The sequence below is a fragment of the Vicugna pacos genome, chromosome 13, assembly GCF_048564905.1.
Source record: "Vicugna pacos chromosome 13, VicPac4, whole genome shotgun sequence".
In the NCBI taxonomy this organism is placed as follows: Eukaryota; Metazoa; Chordata; class Mammalia; order Artiodactyla; family Camelidae; genus Vicugna; species Vicugna pacos.
Window position 1 is genome coordinate 59,972,943 of NC_132999.1, and position 17,659 is coordinate 59,990,601.

At 45.1% G+C, this 17,659-nt stretch overlaps 1 protein-coding gene across 2 annotated transcripts in view; it reads left to right on the top strand.

The window, feature by feature from the left end:
• The window catches only part of MTOR (mechanistic target of rapamycin kinase), a 116,198-nt gene that overhangs the window by 70,237 nt on the left and 28,302 nt on the right, over positions 1-17,659 (top strand). For both annotated transcript variants that reach the window (XM_006196647.4, XM_072975402.1), the window contains exons 29-33: positions 3,867-3,942; positions 6,975-7,114; positions 13,540-13,640; positions 16,194-16,309; positions 17,504-17,581. In XM_006196647.4, the coding sequence (XP_006196709.2) occupies positions 3,867-3,942; positions 6,975-7,114; positions 13,540-13,640; positions 16,194-16,309; positions 17,504-17,581 (511 nt within the window). The remainder of the gene's footprint in view (positions 1-3,866; positions 3,943-6,974; positions 7,115-13,539; positions 13,641-16,193; positions 16,310-17,503; positions 17,582-17,659) is intronic.

Consider the following 17,659-nt stretch of genomic DNA (forward strand, 5'->3'; position numbering starts at 1 on the left):
TTGTTTATCTATTTCATATATATATTAGTGTCTGCAAATCTCAAACTCCCAATTTATCCCTTACCACCCTCTTCTCCGCTGGTAACCATAAGTTTGTTTTTGTTTTCTGTGTCTGTGAGTATGTTTCTCTTTTGTAAATAAGTTTGTTTGTCTTTTTTTTTTTTAAGATTCCGCATTTAAGTGCTATCATACAGTATTTTGCTTTCTCTTTCTGGCTCACTTCACTTAGAATGATCATCTCCAGGTCCATCCATGTTGCTGCAAATGGCATTATTTTGTATTCTTTATGGCTGAGTAGTATTCCATTGTATAAATATAAATAAATACTTCAGATCCTTTTAATGGTAGTTTTTAAGGGAAAGGATGCCCTGCTGGGCCAGTTTCTTTATATGTAAAATGGGAATATTAACAACAGTGTCTACTTCAAAGTTTAAGATAACATGAATTAGCAGTAATAAGCATGGTGCCTGGCACACACAGTGAGTGCTCAGTAAATTTAGGTTACCTTTTTGTTGTTGTTATAATCCACTATCTCTCATAATGAAGTGTGCCAGAGCCGTGGAGGAATCGGGAAAAGCTAAGATCCCAAACAAGATAACAGACTCACTGAGCAGCAGGAGGACCTCCAGAACCTCCACCCCGAGATTACTTTCTCCAGTGGCCTTGGAGAAATGCATGGGGGACTCCATGGAAGGAAAGGAGAGAGAAATATATTTAGGGAGAAAGTTCTAGAGGAAAGTAAAATGAGGGGAGGAGAGAATAAGCAAGATGTAATTTTTCAGTGACTGTCCTTACTGTTGGACAAGAGCTTTTCATGCATCTGAAGGTACAGCCCCAGGTTTCCTGGCCATTGACTGAGCCCTGGTCAGCAGTTCCTCAATGCACCCAGCCCCTCTCCTTCCTTCCCACCAGGTTCTGTCTGCATCCTCGCCTGCCTCTGCCCATATTCAAACAGGAAGTACCATGCAGATGACTTATTTGGACTTTCTCTTAAAAGGAGCTGGGGCCATGTGACAGGTTTTCTTTTTAAATTTGCGAAGCTCTGTTGGTCTGTCCTTAGGGGAGGTATATCAGAGCCATAGCAATGTTAAGGTAAAATTTGTGTTTCTCCTCTGAGGTCTCTAGTCAAGATGTCCTGACTTTGATCAGTTTCTTGTAAAATTGTCCTCTTTATGACAAGTGGGAGAGTGGAGTGGGAAGAGGCTTCAGTTGCTTTTGAGCTTGTGTTGCTTTATCCCCTGAATGAGGCAAGTTTTGGTAATAAAATTGGAAGACAGTTGTTAGAACTCCTGGATTTTTATGTCTAATTCTTAGAGTTAACTTCTTTTGGTTCAGGCAAAGAATACTTTCCTTATCATCCTTATCAGAACAGCTTATATTCCTACCAGAGCCATCCCAATAGTCCACACTAGGAATAAAAATAATGTATTGAGTAGGTAATTATATATAGTTATATATGATATATTACACATTTGATTATAATATAATATATAGAATATATACTGGCTTTCTTTTTTCCTGTCTTGTATACTTCCAAAATCTTTATTTGGGCTCAAGGAAGTAGATAATCACAATCTATACCCAGTAGTATTAATTATTAACACAGTTCAGCCAGCCCCGTGTGAGTGAGCAGCAGAGTTGAGAACCTGGCCTACGGGGCCAAGAGGAATGGGAAACAATGAACATGGAGTGTAGTTAGTCCCCTTGGACTTGGCTTTTCATTTTCAGCTTAGAAAAAAATCTTACCCAGCTTCCTAAGGAAAACCATGATGTTACAGCTTCACTTGAAATTAAAAACACTTTCAAATCCTGCAGCGGAAGAACGGAGAATGGAGAATTCTGGCTTGTTGCTGCACTTAGGACCCACACAAAAGCACCAGAGGGTCCGCCCCATAGATCCCACGTGAGGTTGCCTGTGAGCAGAGGAGAGGACGTCTGTGCAGTTCCTTTCGCCTCTGGTTGCAGAGCCTGGAGCCTAGAGCTTGAACATGCAACTCAAGTAGCCGTGTTCAAGATGAATTTGGGATGGATGACTTCCTAGCGCTGGCTCAGGCCTCAGCCTCAGATCTGTGTTTTTTCTGCACACAAACATATAACTAAGCTTCTAGAAACTTGTATCCTTAGACAAAAACAGTTAAAGGAAGAAATATTTATAAGGATCTGCTTAGCAATTTCGCATCCATATTTCACTTAATTCCCTGAAGAAACCTGTGAAGGAGGTAGTGTTAGCCCCATTTTATAAATGAGAAATTTAAAACTCAAAAAGATGCCTTACTTACAGCCACATGGCTTATGAGTAGCAGAACTGGACCTTCAGAAATTGAAATCCAAGTCTTCTGACTGAACCCAAAGCTGTTCCACCCACTGCCTCCCCTTAACAAAAAAGAGACATAAGATTGCTTCAGATCATATGGGGACTATCCCCATTTATTGTGGGCCTTGGGGAACATCACTGCCCTCACAGGCCTTGGCCTCCCCAGAAGTAAAACAGGACTAATGACACCTTTCCCTTCCCAGTCTCTTAGGGATGCGTGAGGTCAAAGGAGCGATACGGTGAAGAGATTATTTGAAATGTGCTTTGCAAACATGAGGCATTAGATTATTACTTTCACAAATGTTAACTTCTCCAGTTCATCAGATTTCTGGGCCGCTCCCTCCCGGTTTTATTGGAAGAAATGTGGTGGAATTTGAATTTTTAAAAATAATATTTTATAACAGCAATCTCTTGCCATATTACCACATTGAACCCAAATCCTGGAATTTCCCAAAACCGCTTAAAAATTAAATTCTAGTCAAGTAGACAGTTTGTACTTAGGGCAATAATCTGAATCCTAGCTCGTTAAACCAGTCTAGACTCCCAAGTTGGTCTGTCACATTTTGCTCCCTCCGTATGAACAGAGATGGTTGTTGTTGTCCTGTAACTTTCTCAAGCCTGCTCCCTCCCTCTTTTCCTTCCTTCCATAACTCAAGCTTACGTTTAGCCGTTTAGCCACTGGGTTAGGTGCTGTTACTCTCTTACATAAGTTCCTATTGGAACAAGGGTCTGAGCCTTGTAGCTCCCCTACTCTTGGGACCTCTTTGCAAGCCTTCCAGCCTTCCTGCCTAGTTGCCCCAGTATAGTTGCAGTCCTCCAGCCCCAACTGGCCATATACTGCCCACAAATGACATCAGCAAACTTGTGTGTTGTTATGAAAAGCACTTCTCCACCAGAGACCAGGCAAGTGACTTGGGATGTGGTCCCTTCACAGCCTGCTGCAGAGGTAGGGCATGGTCCTTGAGGATAGACTAAGGAAGCATCTAAATTTGAAAGAGGTGGGCTCCACCAGGGGAGCAGTCAACACGGCTGCGTCCCCGGGGTTCTCTGTCATTGACGTGGATGACCCAGCCTCAGTGCCACTTCTGTGTCACCCACAGAACCTGATGATTTTCATTCATTTTGGGTTTTCTTATTACTGAAGACAACTGATGAGAAGAAGTAGAAGTCAAAAGTTCAAGGTCCCTCATCTGGCTGTGTTCACCACAGGGATGGTTCTGGGGCCAGGGTTTTCAATTAAAAAGCAGACGTGTGCTGCCTGATGCATAATACCCAAGAGGAAACCAGCCTGCTGGTTGGAGGAGGGGCCTGGGCCCCAGAGCAGGCAAGGCTTCCTGTCCACCAAATGTTACCCTGACAAAATTAGAAAGATGGGATCAAGATGAAACCACGCAGGCTGAGCTTTCTGGGTGGTAATAGATAATTGATGCTCTTTCTGTGTCTGTAAGACATCGTCCCCAACATGCTGTTGAGTCATCCACCCACAAATGAACCTGCGCCTCCCACCCTCCAACATATTGAGTGTAACCACCTCTTCTTTTTGTCTTCCCAGCATTAATAATAAGCTACAGCAGCCAGAGGCAGCTGCCGGCGTATTGGAATATGCCATGAAACACTTTGGAGAGCTGGTAAGTGCCTCATTCCTTTTAGAAAAGCAAGAGACAGCCACCTGGCTAGGGAGGCACTATGCCGTGAACTTAAGAAAGTTGCTTTCCTTTTCTGGTTTTTCCCCAGTTGTTAACGGTCTGCTGCTGACTTCCCTATATGTTGAGGTTAAAGGGGACAGTGGCTGTATGGAGTGTATTCAAACTGAACAGAGATCATAAGGACAGAATCTAATAAACAGTAATAACTTATTTTTATCAAAGTCTCAGCGTGCACCTAGCCCTTTGCTATGTGCTTTATATGCTTCGTCTAGTTCAGTCCTCACAGCAACCCTATGAATAGGTACTCATTTTACAGATGAGACTGTGGTCCCAACACGGTGACAGCCTTACCTGAGCTGACAGAGTGAATGAATGGAAGAACCAGGACTTGAACCCGGGCAGTCTGGTGTCAGAACCCAGGTGTTTAACCCTGACCCGAGTTATCTTTGTGTTGTCCATGACAGCCAGCATTGCCACTGCCCATAGTTAAGGCTCAGTACGTACTCCAGAAAAGGCCATGGCTCATTCTCCAGAAAACGTATGCTATAATTTATACCTGACGTTGAGGGATTGTTCCATTTCATTATTGCTTACATAGCTTCTTCTCCCCAGCCATCTTTGCCCTACTAATATTAAAACGTTTCCGTTACTCTCTGTGGTCCTGGGAGAGTGCTTTGGTAACTTCCTAGCCATATATAAAGCATCGACTTAATCAACTTAGCATTGACTTCCTGGAAGGTCAAGAAAGTTCTGGGTCCATATATTTGATGAGGAACCTTTTATTAGTCGTGTAGGTCACTACTCTGGTTTGCCTTAATCAAGAGCCCAGTGTGTTAGAGCACAGAAAACTGACTACTTCACAGGCTTTTGCCTCACACAAGAGCTGATAAATTGGACTGAAACTCTAAGGGAATATTCTGCCATTTTGAACGCGTATCTGTAACTAGACTAAGAAGGCATCTCCACGATGACAAAACAGAAAGGACTGTGTCTCATCCATCTTTGCCACAATGCTTATTTGCAGAAGGAAACAAGTCAAGCAGAGAGGGCACTTAACATAGTCTTCCCAGACAGAGATGTCCTCTCCTTTGATAGCCTTAGAGCTTAGACCACAGTAATTGAAACAAGGATTCCATAAACATCTGGTGTTCAGGTGATTTTACACCCCGCTGGCTCAGAGTGCCAACCTTATATGAAAAGCTCCCCTGTCTCCAGGTTCCAAAGGCGGCCATTAGCTCTAGGATTATTGCTAAACCCACGGTGGATTTTCCGTTATATTTAGGTAGCTGAATCATATTAAGCTTGACAATGGTTTGCTTTTTCTTGGCAGAGCCTGCACTTTCTCAGCACAATTTATGTAACAGCAATCTCATTAGAATTTCGTGTGATTCATTGCTTAAGCCTTATAGTTTCTGCAATCTATTGCAATTCAAAATATCCTGCCCCCTACCTGACCTGCTCCATATGCCATTCCCTCTATTCTCTGCTTCTTCATTCTGAGTGGATGCCCTATATTAGTCATTAGCCTTTTTTTTTCCACCCAGTATAGAAATTCAAAATGGGAAATTTACCAGTGTTGCTTTTTAACGTAAGAGGTTTTGACTTTACAGTCTGCAGTCACTCTTTCATCTCTAAGTTTTCTCTTGCATATTTAGGCATAGTAGAGAGACGTAATTCTAAACAAGCTTGGGCAATAAAGCTTAGGGGTTTCACTCTCCACAGAGCCCGTTTTGGCAAACCCAGCTGTGCGCAGACATCGGGGAAAGGGCTGTTAACGGCAGCAGAATTGGGACAAGGGCGACAGAGAGGACTGGCCCTGCTGCAGCCAACAAGGGGAAGTAGGCACAAGTCAACTCCCTAAAATAGGAATGGCCTCCTCACAGGGGTCCAAGGAGAAAGCGCCTTTCAGGGGGCATGGCAGCGTGGCTGTCAGTGTCTGTGCTGCTCAAGTGACGTTTTTATTCAGAAAGGAGAGGAGGGTAATAGGGGAAACCAGTGTGCGTCCTGCATTATATCATACAAATTCCACTGCAGAAGCACGTTGTTGTTAAAGAAATCCCTGGAGAGCCACTCGCCTGGCCTAGTAGAGAAACAGTCGTTTACTAAGCTGGTGATAAGGAAGCCCAGGAGACAGACTGAGGCTGGGGGCAGATGGAGGGCAGACAAAGACATAAAGTGATCCCCGGGCCGTTTCGAGAGCCGTAGTCTGCAGCTTCTACACCGCAGCACCCCCTGTTCACGTGGCCGACCCTGAATTTCAGCGTGGCACGCCATCTGCCGGGTAATGGAATCCGCCCTTTGGCCCCTGCCACTGGTAAAGCTGCCAGGTGCTAAGCAGGAGGGAACATTGGCTGGGAGACTCTAGAAGAAGGGAGGAAGGTTTTTCCAAAGAATTTTAAGTGGTAGTGTTATATTGTGTTTTAAATTATTATTTCCTGAAAGTTTTAAAATGCATTAAGAAACACAGGGAATCAAGAGCTTTTAAGAAGTGAGCTGTTTTCCTCCAGCAAATATGCAAATGTAGCCTGGTCCTTCTGGCCTCATCAGGAAGGCAGCTGCCATCCCTGCCATGTGGCCCGCCGTCAGCATTCCAGCAGATCCCGGCCTTGGCATCCTTACAGGAGCCCTGGTCGGGGCTTCCTGCTGTCCCAAATGATTTCCCCTCTCCTTGTGTCCCTGCATGCTGGAGTTCTGGTGACTCCTGTGTCTGGGCAGGAAGCGATGGGGGGAGGCCTGGCCTGACATCTGCTCTCACATTATCCCGGGCTCATTCCATCGCATTATCCTGAGCTCATTCCATTCCATCACTGTGCCAAGGAACCAGCATTTCCACCAGCACCAGACATCCCTCCAGATTGCTGAAGTTCTTCTCTGTCAAAGCCAAGGTGTGCTGTGATAGGTGAAGTGTCACGCATACAACACAGCACACTCCAGAAAGAAAGTGTGTGGATTCAAAAAAGCGCCCCTGTGTTCCCTGTGCCTCACGACAGTCCTCTTTCTTTTCCGCTTGGCAGGAGATCCAGGCTACCTGGTACGAGAAACTGCATGAGTGGGAGGATGCTCTTGTGGCCTACGACAAGAAGATGGACACCAACAAGGATGACCCAGAGCTGATGCTGGGCCGCATGCGCTGCCTCGAGGCCTTGGGGGAATGGTGAGCTGCAGCAGGATGATGGCTGAGTGGCTGCTGGGGCCTCATCTCTGATCTTTGCATTTGAAAGGCTTCTCCTGAACTGAGTTCTCACCCAAGACTGTCGTTTTTGTTTCACTTGGTATTTTCCCAGGAATCATCTATCACTTCAGTGTTTTTTACTCTCTCTGTTCTGTCTCAGTGCTAAATAGAAAGGCTCTTTTTTCTTTTTTCTTTTTTTAACTTAAACTTTGTAATGCTCTAGGACAGGACAGGTGTGGGTGTGCTCCTTGGATCGACACCTAGTCCTTCTCTCTGCCTCTTGACCTTGACTGACTGACAAAGACCTCATTCTTACTCTACCACCTTGATTTTTTTCTTTCCTTGATTACCTCTTGCTAATGATTTTAGGAAAGAAGAACAAATGACTGCTCTCTTCAGGTGCTTCACCTTGATTGAATGCGTACCACGTGCTCAGCACTCTGCCAGGCTCCTGAGATAAAAAAGACACAGAAAACAAGACCTCCTCCTTTGTGAGGCTGAGACAAGCAGGGATTAAAGCCTGAGAGCATAGGGACAATGGGCTGAGCAGACAACTTTGAAAGACCCAAGAAGGGAGGGGATGGTCTTACAGTTCTCCCCGGAGGAAGGACTAAGGTTGGGAGACAGGTGGAAGAATGGGGAGAGGGCAAAAGGTATTCCAGGTAGGAGCAACAGTGATGCTTAACTGAGAACACTTGCCTGGATCTGGGTCTGGGGAGTTGTTGGGGGACATTGAAGGAAAAGTGGTCCCCATTCTGTTTTCCAGCATCAAGTGCAGTTTTTTTGAAATAACTAAAACAAAATGCCATACTACAGTCATTAAGTAGCTTAACTACAGTTTTAAACAGTTAAATGCCAGCCTTCCTCCCCACAAGCAGATTATCTCTACTTACTCTTGCATTTGAGACTGAGGCACCCCTTCACTCATTGGGCCAGTCCTTATTGAGCACTTACTCATTGCCAGTGTCTGTGCTGGGCCCTGAGGACACAGCCCCTGCCATTCCAGAGCTTTCAGGGCCAACAACCAGGCTGCTGTGGTACAGGGTGAATGCAGTTATAAAGGGGAAGCCCAGGGGGCTGTGGGATATAAGAAGGGGCCCTGAATCTGGCTTGGAAGTTTCTGGAAGGCTCCTAGGAAGAAGTGGTTTCTAACTCAGACCTGGACAGTGAGGAGGAGTGTGCACATTATTATGTTAAGGGTTCTGAAAGTTCATTATGGCTGGAGGATCAGGTCTGATGTGGAAAAGAGTTAAAAGCTGGGGCAGGAGACGTAGGCAGGAGCCGGGTCAAGTGAGGCTTACAGACCAAGTTAGGAGTTTGAACTTTAACCTAAAGGAGCAAATTAGAGTGGCTTGAAGGGAGACCAGAGGGAAGATGGCAAGACCAGTTCAGAGGTCACCGAAGTGGGGAGATGGTGGCACAGAGGGACGAGTGGGGACAGTGGGGTGCAGATAAGGGGCTGGACCCAGAGATGTTTAGGAGGTGACATTGACAGGACTTGGAGACTTACTAGATGTGGAAGTGAGGGGGGACAAGGAATCCAGTCTGAGCTTCCAGAATGAAGGTGAGGCTGGAACACCCAGAGCTCCTCAGAGGCTGGATCAAGGTTCCCCTGAAACCAGGCCTCCGAGGTGCCATCTAGGGGAGGCAGAATTCCGCAGGCCTCTGCCCTCCCAGGTGGACCTGCATAAGGGCCCTGTGTCCCTGAAGGCTTTTTTTTTTTTAATCTACATTCCGGTATTCATGTTTTTATTTTTAAAACATTTGTACTATAAAAACCAAGTCTTCTGTATGTCCCCCGGCCACCCAGACTTGCAGGCAGCAAGGTCAGGTCCTCGTGCAGACTTACAGGGCTGGCCCACGAATGTGCATGTGTTTTCGTTATGATGGTGTACTCTGTGCACTGTTTCGTGCCTTTTTTTTTTCTTTTTTCAATTAACTAGTCTGGACCACTGTTCCATATTAGTACCTGTAGGTGCTGCTTTGTTTTTAATGGCTGTATAACATTCCATGGTAGCAATAAGCCTCAGTCTATTTAGTATACGGAAATTTTTATTTGTTGAGAAGTTTTGTACGTTGGAAAGTTTAAAAAATATTATTGGAAAAAATTAGAGTAAAGCTTCTAAAAAGAATGATCTCTCACTACGTATATTCTTTCTGTACCTAATTATAGACATTATTTTAGTAAATGATTGCTATTTTTATTTCTTAATATAAAGGGCAGATGAAAAAATTAATGGTCATCTAAGAAAGAAATGGAAAATTTTATTCTAGCCAACCTGAGGAGTGTAAGCTCTGAGGACTATTGCATCTCAAAGCCCAGTTTTTGAGACAAAGAGTTATACATCAGATGACGTATTGACAGTTTACACAGTCTGGATCTTCATAGACACAGCAACTTGTGACCCTTTACCAGACTGAGAAGGAATGTTATCTCCTAGGGAGGTCTGGTGAATGCAGGTCACAATACAGACTACAGAGGAGGGAGAAGGCTCAAATGGGCAGAGAAAAATTTTATGTTTAAATTTTTGTCTTGCCATAAAATAAGTATTTTATTTCATCAAAAATTATTACTGTTTTCCTAAGATAGAAGATGCTGTAATTATATTGCATGAAAATTTAATGTCAGTGAATTTACTTTTAGGTATTGGATCACATATATACAGATAATAGTCTAAAGTTATTTGAAATTGGTTTGTCTGATTTAACCATTATTAGGGAGATTCAGGTGATATTATTTATTTCTATAATTAACATTGCATATTTATTCATCTCAATAAATTGAGGACATTCTATCTGCTTCATTAGTTTGTGCACCTAAAGCTGTTTTTTTTAATGCCCAATAAGTATCTAGAACTGCATTGTCCAATATAGAAGCCACTAGCCATGTGTGGCTCTTTTTAAATTTAATAGAATTAATGATGGACTCACACTCACCACATTTCAAGTATACAGTGCCACGCGTGGCTAGTGGCTGCCACGTTGAAGAGTGCGGGTGTAGAAGATTTCCATCACTGTAGCAACCTCCGTTGGACTGTACCAATCTAAAGCAAAAGGACAGAATGCTAAGAATTGGCCACATTATTTAAAAAACAGGTTTTTTTTCCATTTTCAGGTTGGCTATCATACACCTATATGTTATTAAGAGAAAGATTTAAAAAGCAAGGCATAAATATTCTTGAAATTCAATTCTAATCAATCCCTAAAATGCCTTAGTGTCTCCCTATTGCCCTTGGATTTATATGTAAATATTACAGCCTAGCATCTTTCGTATTGTAACTCCAGCCCACTTCCTCGGCCCATTTCTCAGTGAACTCTACCTCATAATCTGAGCTCTGGTCAAATGATTCACTCTTCTCCAAACCCACAGAGTCTTTTTTCTCTGCGTTCTTTCATTCAGTGCCCTCAACTGCCCACTTCCTCTTCTGCTCCTTTTTCTACTTTATGAGACTCTCCCTATCCTTCAATGTCCATCTAAACTGTTTCTTCCTCCTTGAAACCTTTCCTGTCACCCCCACCCCTTTTCATAATTAGAGACAACCACTGTCCTTCGGTGGGTTAAGTAGGGACGGCTTGGATGTGTTAGGAGAGACTTTGATGTGATTTTGTCTAATCCCGTTGTGTGGCAGTTGGGAAACTTAGGCTCGTGGAAGTTACAGAGCCTGCCTCAGGTCCCCCAAGAGCAGGGTGAGCCAGGTCTCCTGACGTTGCAATACCCAGTGCCATCTACCTCTGAGCTCTTGGATTCGATCCAGTTTTATAATTACCTATAAAGTATAAGTGGCTAGTGATGCTGACCAAGCGGTTTAAGAATGCAGCAGACTAAAAGAGATTTTGAAAAGAGATGAAAGAAGCAGAATACTTTTCCTGATCATATGCAGGTTTTTTATATGGTTTATTCAGTCAGTTCTATTCAGAGTGCAATTTTTAAATTGCTTTTGCTTTGAGTATATATCCTGAACATGCCTGAGGCAGGTGTTCACCAGAGGCAGCCTCAGGAATGATTCGGGGTTACCAGTGAGCTAAGACCCTCCCCTTTCCCCCATGCTCATCTTCCTCTGGGGGGAGGCTAACTAGAAGAGACAGCCACCCCTCCGCCACCAGCCTCCCAGCCCCTCAGCCCCCGGGCACAGACACTCACACCTGCAGCCAAAGTGAACCTAAGTAAACCCGCTCCCCACACTGTCCTTATGTGGCCTCTGGGTCCTTGAGAACGGATTCCTCGGGAGTGAGATTGTAGACAAGCAAGACTTAGGTGTTCCAGATCAAAGAACACTCCCTAAGCTTTTTGCCGCTGCAATAGGTGGGAAAGTCAGAATCTTGGAGGGCGGGCCTTTTACCCAGTCCTCCCTGGTATCAGTGAGAGGGGTCAGAAAACATCGTAGTGTTTGCCCCACAGACAGTCTCTTATTTTTTATTTATTTGATTTTGTTCTCCACCTTGCCTTAGAGAGTTAGGACTCAGTATATTCTTCATCCTTACTCGTAGTAAATGTTTGTGGAAGAAGAGCCCCCCTCTGTGTCTACCGACCAGGGTCTGACAGCCATGACATGGCCACAGCTTGAGGGCGGTGCCTGTGTCCACCGTGGAGGGGGGCCTCACGAGGACGCTGCTCTGGCACTGCTCCCGCTTTGTCACTTGGAGTAACAGTTTGTGGTGTTTCACACTGAACTTGCTCCCTGCCCCGAGATGAAAAGCAAAACTACATCCCCAGACCCATGACACAGAAATGGGTGGTCCTGACAGAATACCAGAGGGATACTAAATTGCCTGTGGTTACCTGCTATAAAACTTGAATTCCAGGGTTGGAAGGACCATTCAGAGATCATGTTACTTCCTCCCCTACCTCCAGGCAGGACCCCAACAAAAATCTGTTGCCCAGATGAGTTATTCTATGCTCTCAGCCAGTGGTGGTCGAACTGTGGCCCCAGGACCACAGCATCAGCATCACCTAGGAACTTGTTAGAAATGCACGTTCTCAAGCCCCAGTTCAGATCTCCTGAATCAGAAACTCAAGGGACGGCACCCAATGATCTAGTGAAGGAGCCTCCAGGGGATTATGAGGCACGTGACAACTCGAGAACTGCTACTCTAGGGTAACCTCTAGCGAGACCTGGAGCCTGACGGTTTCCAGGTTAACATGGCAGGAAACCAACACTGCGGTTCATCCAGCTTCCATCCCTGAGCTTTAGTAAGTGCATAGGGCAGGATGGCTGCCCACTTCCTCTTCCTCTTTCTTATCTTGGCTGTGTATTGAGCTAGAATGCTGGTGTCCCTGGTTGTCTTGATCATGTGCCAGAGAGACAGTGAAAGTTAATGACTGCCATGCCACAATGTTGGAAAATGGCCCTGAGAAGTTCTCCGAGATGTGGTCACCAGTCAGCTTCTGGGAGCTCAGCCCAGATCCCTTCAGCACGGACTGACTTTAGCATCTTCATCTCCCCTTCCCCGTCCCACCATGTCACCTGATAGTGCGGTGCAACTCATGTCCCACGAGGCTTCTGAACTGCCTGGGCCACCTGGAACTTGAACCTTTTCTCTCGACTCCTCTCCCAATACTGGGTTAAAACAGCCTGCCACATCTCTTTCAAGAAGCAGGAAAGATTAAAGAGTCTCCTAGCTGAGTCTTGAAGCCCACACAGCAGCAGAGGCTCATATTTGCACAGTAGCACAGTTTTGTTTCCTTTCATTCAGAAATGCCACATGAGAGGGCAGCAGTTTTAACAGTCACCAGGACATCTCTTCTTGAGGCCTTCCGCTCTCTTTGTGCATTGGAGTCTGTTGAGCACCACTCATATCTCAATGTCTCATAGTCCTACCCACACTCATGGTAGTTGTGCAAAATTCTGAGAGGAAGCAGCATCTGGATTTCTGCTGGATGTGACCATCGTAGAGCCTTCTTCCTTCTGCTCAGATTGATTTCATTTGAGTTTCATTTCAGACTGCCACCATTTGTATAATACTTTGAAGAGCCAGCTCTCTCTATAGCTTCAAGCCCAAAATAAATGTCCAGATGTGTCTCTTCCTATTGCTTTCTCTGTAGGCCTGCCAAAGGGAAAGAGCCCAGAGTTCATTGGCACAGGAGAGAAGTTATTTAATATTTATAAAGGGGGCCAGATGTTCAGGACATTTCACATCACAGAGAATTAGACATGCTCCCTACCTTTGATAAACTAATTCTCAGACAAATTATGAGCCGCCAGGCCAAGAAACAGCAAATCACCAGTCACTTCTCAATTATGTCACTCAATCGAAAGTGTTTTTTCTTTAAAGGCTCCCAGTTCGAGTCAGGCCCCTGTCATCCAGGTCCTGGGCAGCCCCCAGCTAACCCAAGGGGCCAGAGAGAAAAGTGGGCAGGTCATGGAGACGATTTCAGTTAACCCGACTGTGTAATTCTCTTCTGTCAGGGGGCAGCTCCACCAGCAGTGCTGTGAAAAGTGGACCCTGGTTAATGATGAGACCCAAGCCAAGATGGCCCGGATGGCTGCTGCAGCTGCATGGGGTTTAGGTAAGGTCTCCCTCCCAGGCACCTCAGCCCAGGTGAAGACAGTGAGGCTGGCAGCTCACATCTGAAGAGTAAGGCACTGTGGCTGCAGGTAGAGATGTCAGGTCTGTAGAAGTATAAGACAGTTGGTACCCACTTCCCCTCTTCTATCTGTCCATTCTGCCTTGTGGTTTTGACTTAACTTGTTAGACATAGCTGAAAATGGCTCTTCACAGGGTAGCCAAGGAAAACAATGAGCACGCATGAGAACTGAGGTGTTTAGTCAAGTTTATCTGTATTCTGCCCCCATCACCATTAGCCTTTTTCTGTATTTCTGCTTTTGCATGGGGCCTCCACCTCACAATTCGTTATGATTGCAGGAGCTCCACCAACATGTCCTTATCCCAAGCTGGAGTAAAAAGAGAAGACAGCTATCTATCTCCTTGTATGTCTTAACTTTTATTATAGAATTTTCCCAACAAATATAAAAGTGAAGAGAATAGTATAATGAACCCCCATATGCCCTCCACCTTCTCCAGCAACATCCTGACAGTTTTCTCTGTTCTCCTTGCTGCCCAACACTCACCCACCTTCCTCTCACTCCCTGAGTGTTTTAAATCTGAGATTTCCTACAGATGGCCAATAAGCACATGAAAAGATGCTCAGTATTGTTAATTGTTAGAGGAATGCAAATCAAAACAATGGTGAGGAATCACCTCACACCAGCCAGAATGGCCATCATTAAAAAGTCTACAAATAATAAATGCTAGAGAGGGTGTGGAGAAAAAGGGAACCCTCCTACACTGTTGGTAGGAATGTAGTTTGGTGCAGTCATAGTGGAGGACAGTATGGAGGTTTCTTAAAAAACTAAAAATGATCCAGCAATCCCACTCCTGATTGTATATCCAGAGAAAACTCTAACTCGAAAAGATACATGTACCTCAATGTTCATAGCAACTTTGTACAATAGCCAAGACATGGAAACAACCTAAATGTCCATAAACAGATGGCTGGATAAAGAAGATGTGGGGGATATATATATCCATTATATATATATATCTCCATCCATTTTATATATATGTAATGGAATAATACTCAGCCATAAAAAAGAATGAAATAATGCCATTGACAGCAGCATGGATAGACCTAGAGATTATCATACTAAGTGAAGTAAGTCAGACAGAGAAACAGAGAAAACAGAAAGACGAATATCATATAATAACACTTATATGTGATATCTAAAAAATGATACAAATGAACTTATTTAACAAAGCAGAAATAGACTCACAGACATAGAGAACAAACTGTGGTTACCAAAAGGGGGAAAAGGTTGAGGGGGAGGGATAAACTAGGAGTTTGGGATTAACAGATACACACTACTATATATGAAACATAAACAACAGGGTCCTGCTGTATAGCACAGGGAACTATATTCAATATCTTGTAATAACCTATAATGGAAAAGAATCTGAAAAACAATATATATTGTTTCCTTCAATCAAAAAAACCCAGAGATTTCCTTTTACTCCACAGACAAGTTTAGATTTCTGACATCAGGCCCCAGCAGAGAGGATTACCGTTGTTTGTTCCAGAGATGTTCTCAGTAAGAGGGGAAAGGGTCCCTTGGATGTCCCAGGTGAAAGCTGCACCTGTGGAGCCCTCAGGAAGGTTACATAACCTTCCACGTCCCATCGGACCTTCTCGAGTCACAGAGCTTATACTCTTTCCTTTCAAGAGCTCTGAGCTGGATCCAGAACGTTTTTCAAAAACAAATTGCTTCCTGAGGAGTCTCCTTTATTTGCTTTTGCCCAGAGGCATAGAAAATGGATGAACCAGTGGTCTGGAGTGAAAGGCAGGAAGAAACCCTGCAGTTTGCAGCTAATGAAGCTGGTATCTTTTCTGCCGATGGCCTTGGAAATCCTGGCATTTTATACATGCTTAGCCCACTAGGGGGAGTGAGTATCTCTGCCTGAATGCTGCCGTTGCCCAGTCTGCCATGATGCGAGCCAGCTGTACCTTGACCTAGCCCATCCTTCTGTTATAACAGAGCCTCTTAAAATATTTATCTCCTGCCTCCTGAGGCAAAGGTATTGCCAAGAGTGAGATGAACAAACTGTCTAATCCTGTCCCCTGTCTGGATAATGGCCATTATCAGTTGTTTAGACAGAATGTAACTTCCAAGAAAGCACTGAACTGGGAGATGCTCCGCTGGTAGGGAAGAGAGCTCTTCCATCTCACCTGAACGAGTTCTCCAGGTTCATGAGGTGCTGCATTAACCCTCCTGACGTGTAGGCTTGTACTCCTGCAGCTTCTTCCGTCTTTCGTGGACCTCCCTGGGGCGTCAGTGGGGCCCAGTGTTGGGAAGACAGATGTGGCTTTGTTAAATTGGCTTACTCAACCTCACCGAGTATAGAGGGTCCCTGCAGGATTGTGATCCATCAGGCTTAAGTTTGTGTCATTTGAACCCAAGCTGAGTGCAAGTACCAATGACAAGGCCTGTTTGAGATGCTGCCTTTAGCCCAGCATGCTGACCACCCTGAGGCTTTTCTTTCTGCCTGTCTGTCCGTGTGTGTGTAGGTCAGTGGGACAGCATGGAAGAGTACACCTGTATGATCCCTCGGGACACCCACGATGGGGCATTTTATAGAGCCGTGCTGGCGCTGCATCAGGACCTCTTCTCCTTGGCACAACAGGTACAAACCTTCCTGTACCCAGACCAGCAAAGAAAAGGTAATCATGTGAGCCCTGTCCACCCCTTGGTGCGGGGTGCCTGGGTGATAGGCTGCTATGCTTCAGCCCTCGTGTTTGGCTCTGTGAGCTCATTAGAACGGCTTTGGAGCATAAGACTCCGTAAGAGGAGGACTCCCAACACATCAGCCAGGGCCACTTTCTGCTCTGAGAAGGACACGTGTTCTGGAAGTTACCACTTAGATTGTTTTTGGAGTTGGCTCCTTGGGTCATCACTGCATCCTTTTTTGCCTTCCTGTTTTACTTAGCATTCCCTGTAGTAGAGAGAAACTGTTTCACCAAAAGAGAATTCAGAGAGCAGCAGGCCCCCCTCTGCCGCAGAAATCGGTCATAAGGTTCCGGCTGCGCAGGCGTGTCACACACTGATTACCTTCTAGGAAAGCTGGCACTTGATTTGGAAATCCTGTGCTGACTTGCACAATGAAATAATGAGGTAATCACATCCACCCTGTCAGGCACCAGACTGTCTTGGAAGAGGTGCTTGGGAAATGACCTGATCGCTACTGAACAGGGACGTAGTAATTAACCTTAAGCATTCAAAAAGGAAAAAGCTCCACATTCAGAGTTTTTAATGGATGAAACAGAAGACTCAGACTGCAGTCCTGTGACCTCCCCTGGGCTCTGCTTTGCATGATAAGGACTGAGAGCTGGGCCATTCATGTCACAGGCACAGAAACTCCCATTTACCTGAAGAGGATTGGGTGTCCCTCTGCCAATTTCAGAGGCACTCACTCCCTCATGAGGACAGGGTGCTCAAAAGCCAGAGACAGCCAGCAGGGCCATTCGAGTGTTTGCACAGCCTGTCTGCACCAACATGCCCAGCAAGGAAAGGCCGAAGGAAGGTAGATCCTTAGGTTGTCCTCTTGAGATGCGAGAACACAGTGATTCTAAGCACACATTTCCCTTCCTTTGTTACCCAAGATTTAAGATGTTAAGCTTTTGGCTGCCATACATTTCTGTCTTTTCTGAGAAATTGGGTAAGTGCTCTTCTGTAGCCTTTCAAATCTGGTGAAAGGTCTCTTCTTTGATGAACTCTCCTCTTCACAGGGATGTAAGTGAGATATGCAGCTAGTTGGGAAGCCTGAAAGTAGCAGCCCGAGTCCACAGCTCAGTGCCAGGGATTGTCTGTTTCTTTCTAGTGCATCGACAAAGCCCGGGACCTGCTGGACGCTGAGTTAACTGCGATGGCTGGAGAGAGCTACAGTCGGGCGTACGGGGTGCGTGTGGAACATGTGCAGGATGTCGGGTTTGAGGCTTATTTCAGTCCGTTTTTTGGGGTGGGCTCATGAGGACAC